General features: G+C 47.0%; 1 protein-coding gene across 1 annotated transcript; it reads left to right on the forward strand.

Annotated features, from left to right (window-relative positions):
- Positions 1 to 7,633: 7,633 nt before the first annotated feature.
- Positions 7,634 to 12,826, forward strand: LOC144135289 (uncharacterized). Its single transcript, XM_077668002.1, has 3 exons — positions 7,634 to 7,774; positions 10,767 to 11,585; positions 12,705 to 12,826. The coding sequence occupies exons 2-3, from the start codon at positions 10,874 to 10,876 to the stop codon at positions 12,800 to 12,802; spliced, it is 810 nt and encodes a 269-aa protein (XP_077524128.1). The 5' UTR covers positions 7,634 to 7,774; positions 10,767 to 10,873; the 3' UTR covers positions 12,803 to 12,826.
- Positions 12,827 to 13,636: the final 810 nt, after the last annotated feature.

Raw genomic sequence — 13,636 nt, forward strand, 5'->3', positions numbered from 1 at the left:
GATGGCATAGCTGTTTCGGCGTTCAAAAACAGTCGCCTTCAGCATTCACTATCATCATCAGCAGACTGCTCGTCAACAGAATGGAGTGCTTTTCTTACGCAAGGAGAAAATGAATTTTTCTTTCATACATTCAAAGTAGGGGATTCGTTCATTCTGCGAATGCGTTAATTACGCGAGTAATTACTGCATATTAAATTAGTGACGCGCTCACGGCTCGCTTCGGGCGAATCCTATGGTGTGCATGTTGAGAACTGCATAAAGCAAGCCGATGCTTCCCTGGTCACTCTTTAAAAGCAATGTTTTATTCCACTGTTTCCAGTCATGGAATCAAGCGAATTTCTCTGTAAGTATTGTTGCAGCGTCATAGTAGAATGCGTAAAAGAAAGTGGCGTCCTTGTGTGGTGTTTGCTGTCCTCTGTAAATGACCACTATAACGTCGATCACCTTTTGTTACACTATTACGCCGGGCAGTCGTTAGTTCACTTGCTTTGGTTGCGAAGATGTGCAATTCGTTTTCTTTTTTTTTATGGCAGGCGACCATTTCCAGTTCTGCATAACGCTCAGAGCTAGCCAAGCTACCAATGGCGCTTGGAGCCCCTTAAAAGTCGTACAGTGGAAAACTTTTTGCTGCGCCAGTTGGTTAAACCTACTGTGAAAAATGTAAGAAAGTTAACGCAGAGGGCACAGATGGTCATCTTGTGGCTGTCCTCATGGTGCGCAGCAAGCATCAGACTTTTATGAACTATTGTCTACTAGAGCGCACTGTACCTACCTTCCCTAGCCTCCTGATATGACTACCGTTGATGCGGACTACTCGAACTATGGACATTCTTTCCCTAAAGACATCTTTTTAAATGTGCGTCCGCCCTTAACTACAGGAACTGGCTGATAGGGAAACGCCAGCCAAGGAAAGTGCGAGCGGAGCATTTGCTTATTGGTGATCACTGTTCTTTCTCGGGTTTCATGCATTGCAGTACCTCCTTGATGACCCTTTTCATTTAGCGTATTACATTATTTTCTGTGATGAAAGTTCTCTTAGCATCTTCAGCACCGTTGCAACTGGTTCAGCAACCGTGCACCTATTGGCTACGGATATGTACAATCAATTTTCTGGGTGTGAACAGTTGTAGGAGGACACACCTCAGCAGGCATGGGATGTCATCCTACATGTTAAAGACCGGGGAAGGGGGGAGAGGGGGGTTCCAACTACATATATTTTTAATGCTGACCTGGATGCTGCAATTTCAGCTCCATAGATTTCGCTTATACTTACGGTTCACTGTCGTCAGCTATGCAGAGAAGTAAGCTTTATTCACACAGTACTTGTTCTGGATACTTTGTTATCTTGCACGTTTTGTATTACGGATGAGTCACCTTATGGGCAGTTTGGTTCAGTTCCTGAGCGTCTAATAACTAGGCCCATTGTATAAGCCCTCCGGATCAAATAACTTTAGCAGATATTTATCACTAGGCTAAGGTTACGCCTAAGTGTGACGGGTGTCGGCCACGCTCGATAATGCATCCCGTCTATCTATGTACAATGATAGGCGTTTGGTCGTGCAATCCACGATAAAATTACGCGCAGTCCGAACATGCGCAGCGCTTATAATGCATCCCCTTTTCAGGAATGGTTTTGATATCACACGCGGAATTTCTCCCACAGCTTGAAGTGGGATGCGGAAAGACGAAGTCGGTAATTTTGTAAACGGTGAGCCGTTTTCAAATCTGAAGCGGGGTCACGTTCAGCTGACGGTTCGGAAGAAATACGTTTGTAGATGTTTGAACACAGCACGCAAGTGCCTGCCTGGTTTCTTTTCAAACGCTCATTTTATTCCTTGCTTTCCAGTGATGGAATTATACGAAGAATCCAGTAAGTGTTATTCACCAAGCTCAAAAATTTCCATTCTCTGTAACCGATTATTTATATGCCGAGCAACCGTTGTTACACAATCAAATAGGAAAGTCAAAAGTACACTAAATTTGGCCGCGATTTCACGGATTATATTTCTCTTTCCCGGCTCGAGTCTATGAAAAGCTTTATCATACGCCAGCACTCTGTTATCCCGATTCCCAAACTGTGCCACATATAGTTGAACAATTCTTTCGGGTAAGAGGCACTCGGTTTTATGGCGTTTGGAAAGCTCACTTTCTTCTTTTTGCATTTCAGCCATAAAAGAACAGTAAGTATTTTTTCAGCTGCGACATATCACTTACGCGGGAAACCGCACAGGCAGTGAGCGCGTGTGTAGTCACAACGTACTGGCTTGGAGTACTTCTCAGTGCCAGGCGAGCTACCGGTGGCGTTGCGGAGCACACAATGGTCCTACACAGCAATACCTCCATCCGGGGGTAGTGGCCCATAGTAATGGCGTTTCGTGGGGCAAACGCTCGTGACTGTCAACAACTAGCGCAACCAACCTCGTCTGCCCATTGCCAGCTTAAGTGCACTGTATATGCGGGCTCCATTTATATTATAAAGTAACCTTATCTCCCATTATATTAAGCACTTGCGCTGCTGTCCGCCACCCTCGGCGATGCGTCCCGCTTAGTATTTCTTGGCATCCTCTAACATTAACAAACCGTCGGTTATATTTTCACCGCAATGCATACCACACTGAAGTCTATTAAAATCGCTTGGTTTATGATAACATACCGCTAATTCAAGTTTCGTAATACGCGCCTATGTGTCTGCTAAGGCTACAGCATACGTAAAGCTTTCTAAAGCTCGTTGCGTAGCGGTCGCAATTCCAAGCTTTTCGAGCGGCTGACTGCAGTGAAGAGGTAGCTGTCACTTGAATTTCTAAGGATATCGCTACGTTAATGAGAGTGCCCTCAAAGTTCTCGCCGAATGCACTTGAACTCCTTCTTCCCTACTAATGTATTTTATTCGTACTGTCTGCCGTTCTTCGTACTTACTGTCTGCCAGCAGAGTCATTGACTGACGCATACAGAACGAAAAACACGCAAATTCCAACAGCTAGGTATCGATACTTCGAACGCAGTGGCTATTACATTATGCCCTGGCGCTTGTCCATAATTTTTTCGCGCCGCACTCTTCAGCGCTGGTGCCTCCCATAAAGCTGCGTGGCACACACCTCACGTGAAATTTGAGAACGAAACCTGCAGGGAGAGCGACGACAGGGGTACAATCGCGGCCGCCGTCTTCTGCCTGCTGCTCCTGGCACTCACGGGACTCTCCACATTCTTCGTGGTTGAATCAATAAGCAAAGGTGAGAACCACTTCGAGAACCTTTGAAAAAGAAATCGCTGTGGTTTAGCTCTGGTTAAACCTGGAGTGACGCGATAGCTACAGCTGGCCGAGGGGAACTCGCTCAGTCGAATTGCAAAGTCAGTCTTTCGCCGCTGCGTTCCACTGGGCGTTCCACCTTCATCTTCATCCCTAGACGTGATTCACTCTCTCCCCCTCTCTACTCCCCCTCCTCCCACTCGGTTTCGCCGACGCGCTGCGCCACCACTGACGAGACGGTCGGCGTCTGCTCCGGCGTCGGCGCAGCGGCGAGGCGCACACACCAGCTGCGGGCTATGACGTCATTCCACGCATGCTCACAGCTGGCGGAGCGGTGGTGCCACGGCTCAGCGCGCAGCCACGCTGACCTCGCGATGCGGCTGGCGTAGTGTACCTATCGCTACAAAAAGATTAAATATGCGGTGGCAACAGACAGCACGTCAGATAAAGCGACGTACTGTCCCATGTGGATATACCGCTGGCGCTACGGTGATAGCCGTTTTTGGCGACGGGAACCAGTGGCCGCGAGTGCTCGCGTCTCTACGTCCAGGAATTAGGAGGGGGGGAGGGGCGTGAATAAGTTTTGTGGAAATGTAAAGTTGCAGCAATTGCCTCACGTTCTGTGGTTATATTAACCTCGCCGGAAGAGAATGAATAAAGCAAGGAGGAAAGGCAGGTCGGGATAAGGAGGCACCACGTAGTCAAATTGCGCAGTAATTTTGACATTGTCGTCTCTGTGGAAGACGTGCAGATGTGCAGTCACTATCAGAGAACTGAATAAAGGGATTGCTAATACCGAAATCTTTCAGTTATTTTAGTGGCCCTAAATTTTGCCGCAAGTTTGATACGGAGACAAAAGCTCCCACTTAGGCCGCCGCTGGCTGTCAAAAGGCATAGTAGCGGCGCTAAGTCTGGCGTTTTTCAGAGTTTTGTTGCACATGTCGCAGCTGATAGTTTTAATTACATTTTTAATTTAATATTACTTTATGGATCCATTATTTTCTAACAGAGGCTCAAGATCAAAACTTGAAAGAAACAATTTTCCGTAATCCAGAAGGGTGCTGTACCTGCGGTGAAATATAGTGCTGGAGGTAAAATAAGTTTCTTCTGACTTTCATTTGCGCATTGCAACAATTCGCCAACTCACTATCATCAACTCAAAGTCTAAGTCAAAAATGCAGCGGTCGCGACCAAATGTTGCATCCGAAAGGTTTATAGCGGCTCTTCCAGTTGTGCATTTCTTGTGGATGTGAAAGACGTTTCCTGAAGAAAAAAAAAACGAGCAAAATTGAAGCTGGCGTCCGAAAGCCGCAGGGGAAATGTTTTCTCCAGGCTGGCTAGGCACGACCGATAGTGTGTGCAACGTGCATGCAAACACTTGCACATCTGTATTCGGTCCGGAAGTGCAAATTTCGCCAATTTTAAGCGTGCACGCCCAGGTTTTCGTCTTTTAGCGGGTCATTTTCAAAGGTACATTTGGCTAAATGTGATTTCATTCATTAGAATAGATAGCAGTATCGAGTAACATAAGCTCTTGAGACAACCATTTTCGCGCTCTCCACAGTACAATGAGCGTCTCACGACTGCTTCAAAGTGGCTCATCCAACTCACTTGAAAGGTCCAACCTTCTATTTAACATAATATGTGGTTTAGCTGGGAAGTGTACGTAGTCACTAACAGAATTACATTTAACTAATTCTCGCAATAAATTTACTTCGTCATACGTGTTTCCGCAGGATTTATGCACGCCACAAACAGAAATACGAGTATCTCGAAGTGCACGGAGATATTTATAGGAGCACGTGCACGTTATAGAAAAAAACCTTCGTGCCTGGCCTCACTGCATTGTCCCTAAGTCACGATGTGACTACAGGTGTACTGCATCGCAGTCACTTCCTTTCAAGGTGAAACTGTGGTAATGATATTACGTTTATAACGTTTGCGTTCTATTTGCCTCGTACATATTGCGTATGTCGTCATAGAATGTGTATTTGAAAAGGATACAGTAGCACCAACAACATTTATATCAACAGGCGGATGTTGTCATGCCACTGTCCTTTCATTATGGTCTTCGTTGACTAACTTTTTTCTGGCGTTGGACGCGGGATTTTGCGCTCCTCGAACATGTTGCATGTGCACAAATGCGCCGAATGGTTTTTGAAGGAGATCCGAGCACATTGTCTAAAATTTGCTCCCATTACTCCTTTCTCGTGTATGTTGCTTTCTATGTGCTGTGCTGTGCCCTGCTTATCAATCGAGGCACCATGCGCAACATAGCTGTGTCTGAGAGGCTTTTGCACAATATTAGCACAGTATCCACTGCCTGATGAAGAAATGATACCTTTAAAAGATATTTTGCACGTTTTCGTTATTTCATCAGCCAAGGCCTCGCTTACGGGTCGAAACACATGCTAGGAGGCGGTCGAATACCCTAAGTGATACGCCTGGCTCAAGCTTTAGTATCTCCAGCTTCGACTTGACAATGTCACCTGGAAGAAAAATTTCACTTACTTCCATGTGTTTTTCAAAGAAACAATCATTGAGGGAAGTTGAAGTAAAACCGTCATTTTGCTGCCGCGATGTCCCCCATTCAACACTTGCCCCGTTGAGTGTCATGAGCTAAGACGACGCATGCTTCGCGGCACTCACACAAAGTTCATAAGGGACAACACGTGCAATAACGGCGAAAACTACATCCAGTCTGCCAGGATATGAAACATTGATTCGGTGACCCGCTTCCGTGCAGTATTCTGAGTGCCCTCAGGTGACTCATAGCACCGCCGCCACCTGTAGCAGCATACAAAGCTTTCCCATAGCGTTGAGGCCAAGCTTCCATGCCAGTAAAGTATGTAAGGACTGTGCTACATGTTATCATGCCGCAGAGCAAAGGAGCGCCCTTAGAACATCACCTGTGTAAAAACGCAGACTCCGCGCTCGGTCTTAATGTGCCATCGAACGCCTTAAGAGATGCTGCCAGCGCTGTAGGGTGAAGGCGGAAAAAAATGGTATTTCTTTCCGCGTTTGCGAGCTCTAGCTGCTGAAAAATGGTAGGAAGTTGGATGTCACCCCAAGTCGTCCTTCTCAGTAGGCGAACTCCGTAGAAAAAGCTACCACTGCGGAATGCGTTACGATTTCACATGTATGACTCTCAAACATGAAAACCGTCGAATAAATCTCTGTTGGAGATCCGAAAGGTTCTTCGTATTGTCTCCTGTATACACTTATAGAAACACCTAATATACTATCCGCCTGTTTCGTGTATTGGGCGGCAAATAATATTCAAATGGCTTTTAAAGGTGCATTAGGGAGCGCGCAGCAGGCCATGTAGGTTCGCGGTTGTCGTCGATCTTACCTTTCAGGATACGATAAAGAACCGGGTATAAGTTTTCTTTCCGTAAACGCACTCCATTCCTGATAACAGTCGTGAGGTCAGACTCCTTTTCATTGGCACGTCTGCGTGTTTTTGCGACGCTCGCTTCAAAATGGAAAGCCAAAAAGCCGATGGACCAACATTTTTCTATACGACCATTCCGACTGTTTGCCAGACCGCCAGGGATGGAGCCGTTCGTGCCTGCTTTGAAAGATAGGCGCCCGAAGTGCCATTAAATTACTGCCCAGCAGATGTAACAGATCAACCAGTGTCCTTGTTCTGAAAGATAGGTTCTGGAATATGCAAGAGTCATTCTTGTTTTAAGCCTTGATTCCTTTGTCGAAACTACTTGGGTTGCCTGCATCAAACTTGAATCCGTGAAATTGTGTTTGTATACCACATGTTTTTGTCCACTCCTGTAAAATCCCAAAAAACGGATTGACAGTATTCCAAGTAACTAAATAAGTAAATATGACCATACATCACTGTCAAGTAGATGTGATGCATCAGTGTTTTTCCATAAACAAAAAGAGACAGGTTGCATTGTCGTGGAGGTAGGCGTCTTTCAGAGCGCCAAATTAATGCTACATGCTCTTAAACTGCCCTATTGTGTAATGAAAAGGGCGTTAGCGTTAGTTGAAACATACCGTCTTTGTCAAAAGTAATCAGGCAACGTGGTTTGCGACCATGCCCTAGTTCAGACCCCTTAACGAATCCCTGAAGTCCACAAGATCTGCTGGAGATAGCACAACGGTTCTCTTTACTTTAAACAAATTCTCATCTTAAGGGCTGCCATTCGTGCTAATCTACACTGCTAAGAAACAAACCTGGTTGCTTGGTTACTTTGGCAATGAATGTACACCAGAACTTTTTGAAGGACGCAGCCACAACCAAGAAGCCATAAGGACGCAACCGGCGATCAGTGTGGCCGTTTCGTCGTGTATCTACGCTTGTATATCTCGGCACGAATGTTTTGGGGTCGCATCTCACCATTGCGGGGTACGACGCAGATGAGGACGTCACTGAAAGCAGTGACGTGGACAGCGATGGCTCGAAACGGGACAAGAGCGAGCCTAGTCATCTGCCAGACATCGTAGTACGCACTTCAGCCCCTCCTCTCGCAGTGCCGCCACGTTCCTTTCGTCCGCAGACGTCTGGTAAGTGACTTGTTTTACATTAGCCAGCCTGTTGCCATAATTAATAGAAAAAGTCCTCACCTGCTGGTAGACCGGGCGCTGAGTAGAAAACAGTGCGAGTGCGGAGAGAGGCCAAGGAGGGACAAGACCAGCAGCTGGGTTCACGTGAGCAAATATTCATTGCAGTTCAAGCCTAGTACATGTTGCCAAGCCATGTTAACATTGCGTATGAAGTGTATTTTTCTTCACTTGACCACATTTGAACGCTGTGAAGGGCGCCGTCATCAAAGCCGAGCTGCTTCGATGACACCCTTGTAGAATTCCAGTAATGAAGACGTGAGGCAAGTTGCTGTTTTTTATTGTGAGAACGTGTTGTTTCACAAGCTTGCATCGCAAGTGAATGGTTTATGCTCAGTGACAATTTGAAATGGTTGGAGTTCAAGGAAATGTATGAAATTCCTCACATATATTGGCTTTGCAAGGAGCACTAGGCCGAAAGGTCTGCTGCGGCCTTCACTTGGTGAAAATTCCCGGTAGAAGACTCTCATTAACCATCCACGATTCAGAGGAGGACGGCTTGCCACTGATGTTGAAAGCATCTTTAATCAGTTGGGATTGCGCTTCAGGTGTTATTTGGTGAAAATAATGACTTCTATCCAAACCGGCCGAAGAGCACAAAATAGGAGATGAGATGGTTTTTACCTTGAAGCATACCGATCAACGAAGAAATAAAGGTAGTCGAGTGGCTTCTGAAAATCGTCTAAAAACTAACGAGCGGAATGCACCTTGCGCAGTTTTCTAAAGGAATAAGGCGGCAGAAATCCAAGCATTCCCTTTACTTTCGGAGAAACAGGCCGGGTGCCGTGGCGTTCCACTCGCTGTCAAAGAAAGCCGAGTTCAAGTCAGCCAAGATCGCGTTTGGACCTGTTGATGATGAGTCTGTATCTTGTGAAGAAGCTCAAAATCGGCCTATTATAGCGTAATATTTTTAAAATGCTAGTTACTCTCGTTGCTAACATAAAAATGTAGTCGCTGTCGATGTAACCCATTCTTCAGTGCAAAGCGCACATCAAGGTGTCCACAAACTATTAGAACGTTCGCTTCAATTAAGGAGGCCGATAGGCATACACACGTATTCATAGGGGCCAAAAGAAGTAATTGTGGAGGTTTTGGGAAGGTACAATTTTCGAACAGAGTTTGATGGTACACCTTCACCAAGTCTCTCTTAGAGAAAATGATGGCAACGTGTAGCGCAGCCTTGAAGTCTCCGATGAGAAGCGAATAGAGGCCGTCGACGGTGATATTTTTAGGGTGTTATAATCATCTTGGCGAGGATCGTCCATTAGGAATTGCCAAAATACAATATATAGCGGAGACGCTTACGGGCTCAACTATCAACTATGTCGTGTTCATATATTTGCTTGAACTGGCTGCGGACGCCCTTAAGTCGGTCTGAAACAAGGTGACAATATTGAGCGTATATGGGCGGACTGGTTAGCGTGACGTTAAGCGTGAGCTTAGTGTCTCCTATACGCTGGATGTTCGATATTGAAGCAAGGAAGGGTACTCCCCTAGGTGGTTGCGGCAAACGCCTACTGTACTTTTCTGGTGAATCTAGCGAACGCCTATCAAGCAACGGTTCTTGTACGCAGAAGCTGCTTGTCGCGTCGACGAGATCACTGCAGTGCACATCTGCAAGCAGTTTGTAGGAGCGCCGGAAACCAGCCCAAAGATTTGATAGGCGACATCTGAAACGAGAGAGACCGATAAAAAACACGAGGCCATGACCCAGATAAATGAGGGCATGAGTAAAGTTCATTGCTGTTGGGGACATGTTGGAAGCTTAAAGGTTTTGTCCCTGGATGGCGACAGGATTGTATCACAGTACCGCATGGATTTGGCACTTAGCTCGGTCTTAGTATCAAAAAGTAACGGGAGTCTGTAGCTTTCTGAGAAGAAAACTAAGTGGTCGGTCTCGGCGCTGACACCCTTCGGCGCATTTACAAATACGCCTCGAAGTTTCTGGGAAGGGACGCGCATACCGACTCGCGTCATCACTGAAGGTGTGCTGGTACGATTACTCGCCGGCAGTTAGGTGAGCGGAGGAGCACATCGTCTCGGTGACGTCCGGTGATGGGCTCTTGAGCTCGTGTAGTGTGATGACAACTGCTGTGAAATCTGGTAATTACATCATTGAATACGTCTCGGAGAAACTGTAGGTCTGACCGGGAGGGATCAGATGACAGGAGTGTGGGAGGCCGAGGGTGTGCGCCTTGTATGAGCGTCGGGCATGTTACGTCCTTGGCCTAATCCGCACGCTCGGTGAGCTTAGACGGCCTCAAGTACAGTGCGGGCAGGCAATGTGAGACCACAACGACATACTCTAAGAGGAACCCTTTGCTCATACTTGCAGCTTTTCATTCGTGACCTACAGGAGCAGCTGTAGCAATGACAGAGGTTTCCAGTCCGCTTCTTTATCAGAAATAAGCTGCAAAGCAGTCTTGCTCCGCCGCCACTGTTCTCTTGGTCAGCTCAGCGGCCAATGTCTCATAGCGGGACATGCTAGTGGCGCTGAGATTAGGTCGCGCACAACGGCGGCTTTTTCTGGAGCTCGGGACGCAGCAATGTACTAAGCGAGTGCCTTTCTGATCATGTAACGAGATCGAAAGGTGTGTAATACCAGCGTGAGGCTGGAGCACGCCTCACTCCCACCTTCCTGTTGGCTGATTGAGGTTGGCGCTGCTGCACACTATCATTGATCTATATGTGAACCTGAAAGATAGCAGAGTGTTTATGGCGATGAAGTTTCTTCACGTAGCCATTGTTTTCAAATTCCTGCTTTTGGTGGAAGCGGATGATCACAAAAGATGCCGAATACGCGATTGTTGGAACTGTAGAGAACGAGTTTAGTAAAGTTCCTCGAGCTTGTGCAATGTCAAACGAGCTGTGCGCATGTAGGGGGTGGCAATCATGCAGCATACTATCACCTACCGCATGACGGTCTCATTCGCAGTGCCTGGGACTTCCACGGCGACTACCGGCACGGCCAGCTGGACGAATACCTTGTCGAGTAACCGCACTACACCAACGCATTCCTCGACGACCCCAAGCAAACACTCGATGACTACTCAGGAGACTACCCTTACCATCACCTCAACGACGACCCGAACATCCATCTCAAGGACCCCCCTGGCGACCACTCGGATGACCATCCCTACGGATACCCGGACGAACACTCGGATAACTACCCGCGCAACTCAAACCACGATGTCTACAACTAGCCAAACCACGACACCAACAACAACATCGACGACTACTCGACCGGCTACACGAACCGTCACCTCAACAGTACACCAGACCACCACCTCAACGACCTCCCAGACGCCCATTCAGACAACAACCTGGACAACAGCAGGAATAACGACCCACAGAACTACACCAACGACCACCTCGACAACTGCTCGGCCAACCACTCAAACCATCACCTCAGCGGCCACCCAAACTCCCATTTCAACGACTCTTCGGATGACCACCCTGTTAACTAATCGCAAGACTACACCAAAGAAAACGACGGCAAATACGCGAACGACGACACCAGAGACCACCTCTACGACTACTGGGTCGACACATGGAATCGTCACCTCAGCCCCCACCCGAACTACCACTTCAGCGATCCCCCGGTCGACTACTTTGATGACCACCCGGCCGCGTACCCTGATGACCAGCAGGATAACTATTCCCATGACCACAGATATCACAACCCACCCGCCGACCCGAACGACTACGCCAAACACGACCACCCAAATCACGACGTCAGCTAATCCACTCTCAGGTAAGTATATGCGTATTGTGGGAACAACGTCTCTCGAAAATTAAGACTTAAAATACGCGAGGAGAACCGCACGAGTTTCACTACATTTCTTCGATTAGATAGTTTTTTTTTAGAAAAACAACAGATGGATGCATGAAAGAGGGAGTAAATACTTCACGGAGGCAACTTGCTCAAGGAGGTTTTTACCCGAGGCCCCTCTGAGGTGGCTCCCGAAAGTCCCGAAGTGGCATTTGGTCTTTATAGTGGGACAGAAAGGCTCGCTTCGACGAAGATGTGTTGGAAGTTTACAACTCAAGCGCGGTCATTCGTATCCTGCGCTTCTATAAAACATAAAAAATAATGTACAGAATCAGTATTTAGATATATGTGCAAAATTTAAAAAACTGACCTTTTATTTTAAACATTTCTTCATTTTTCGAACAAAAAATAGCTCTTAACACAACGAGCAAATTAGCAGCGGGGAAAGGCAGTAAACCTTACCCTAGAGAAACTAAACTCGCAAATCTGCAGAAAGAACTACATTTAGTAGTATTTTTTTTTTATTCTATACGAGTGACATAACTCAATGCAAAAGAGCTCTGGAAAGTGAAGTTCATAAAGTATTTTTGAGAGAAGAGAGAAATGTGTAAACATAATAATAAAGAAATTGCGTAACATTCGTTTGCACATCTTCCACTTTTTTTAACTAACTTCTCAGCATTATTTGCGCCTGTATCTCTTTTGTCGCTTTAATTTTATAACGACTGCATTATATTTTGTTTGTAATCGTTCTAAATCCTCACCCCGTGTTTAATTTTTCGCATTTTCTGCCTTCAGGAATGCCTGCATAAAAGTTTGTTTCCAGAATTTCGTGTTTGTTACACATTACTAGATTTTTTTTTGGCCTCTCGACAAATTCACCTCAAAACACAAGGACTCAGTGTTGTCCTCTGACCTTTCTCTCGGCCATCGCTGGTAATTGCTGTCTTTGGGCTATAAATATGCATCGTCGTCGCCATCATGAACAAACCCTTTGCTCACTGCTATGATATTCTTGAGCATGCACGCCTTTCATGGCATGACGCTTTGAATCCGACCTTCACCAGGTATGCGCTCTTTAACCTTCGACGCTTCGTGCAGGTGGATCCACCTTGTCGTTTGGGCCGGCTACCCCGCCAACTGTTGCAACGGTTACTACTCGCGGCCCACGTCGTGGCGACGTTGATCCGGAAATATAGGGCCGCAGCCCTTTTGTCCACAGCTGTCCGGTGAGTGAGGACAGTTTTAACACGATAGCCTTAGAACGCACCTCCTTAAGGACACCGAAGGCAAAACGAAATTCCCCCGTTGGCGAAACCACGCACAAAAATGCTACATTTGTCAACGCGGTCGTGACGCCACAACCGAATGACCTGACGCCACCACCCCACAACGATGACAGAGTTCTAGAGTAATGACGTCACTACACAATTTCTCATTGCTCTACAGTGTCGTGACGTAATTCCGCCAAAAAACCAGTGTCTCTGAAGAAAGAAAAAAATTCGTTGGAGGCACTTATGGTGACCTCCAATCGCAGAGTTGGAGCACTTCTGGAGCAACGTTTTCTGCTCTTTTCGGAGCAACTGTATTCCAAACGCATATGTGAGGCACGGGTCGCATCTTCCAATCTTAGGCAGGGAGCGGTTGCCGAGCCGAGATTGCTCCGTGGAGCAGTCGGGACTGCTCCGCCGAAATCGGCGGATCCGACCGGAAGTTTGCGTGATGTTCTTTTTTCAGCGGCGCCCTGCATTTCCGGCGGCTTGTCGCGTCCGCCGCGTGGGCTCATCTCCGGGCTCCGTAGCAGACGATCAGCTTCGCCCGCCGCTATGGACTCAAAAGTGAATCGCGCGAACAGCGCTGGCAAGCGCAAGGAATGACGGGTACTTCCTCCCGAAGTTCGCGAGCGCCACCTACATGCTCCGGCCAGAGCAAACGTACTCTTTATTTCTTTAGTTGTAAACTTGAGGCAGTCCAAGTTCAGTAGTGATAACAGAAGGCCCACGCTGGTAATGTTACTTTCGATGAGCAGGGAT

The sequence above is a fragment of the Amblyomma americanum genome, chromosome 5, assembly GCF_052857255.1.
Source record: "Amblyomma americanum isolate KBUSLIRL-KWMA chromosome 5, ASM5285725v1, whole genome shotgun sequence".
NCBI classification, from domain to species: Eukaryota; Metazoa; Arthropoda; class Arachnida; order Ixodida; family Ixodidae; genus Amblyomma; species Amblyomma americanum.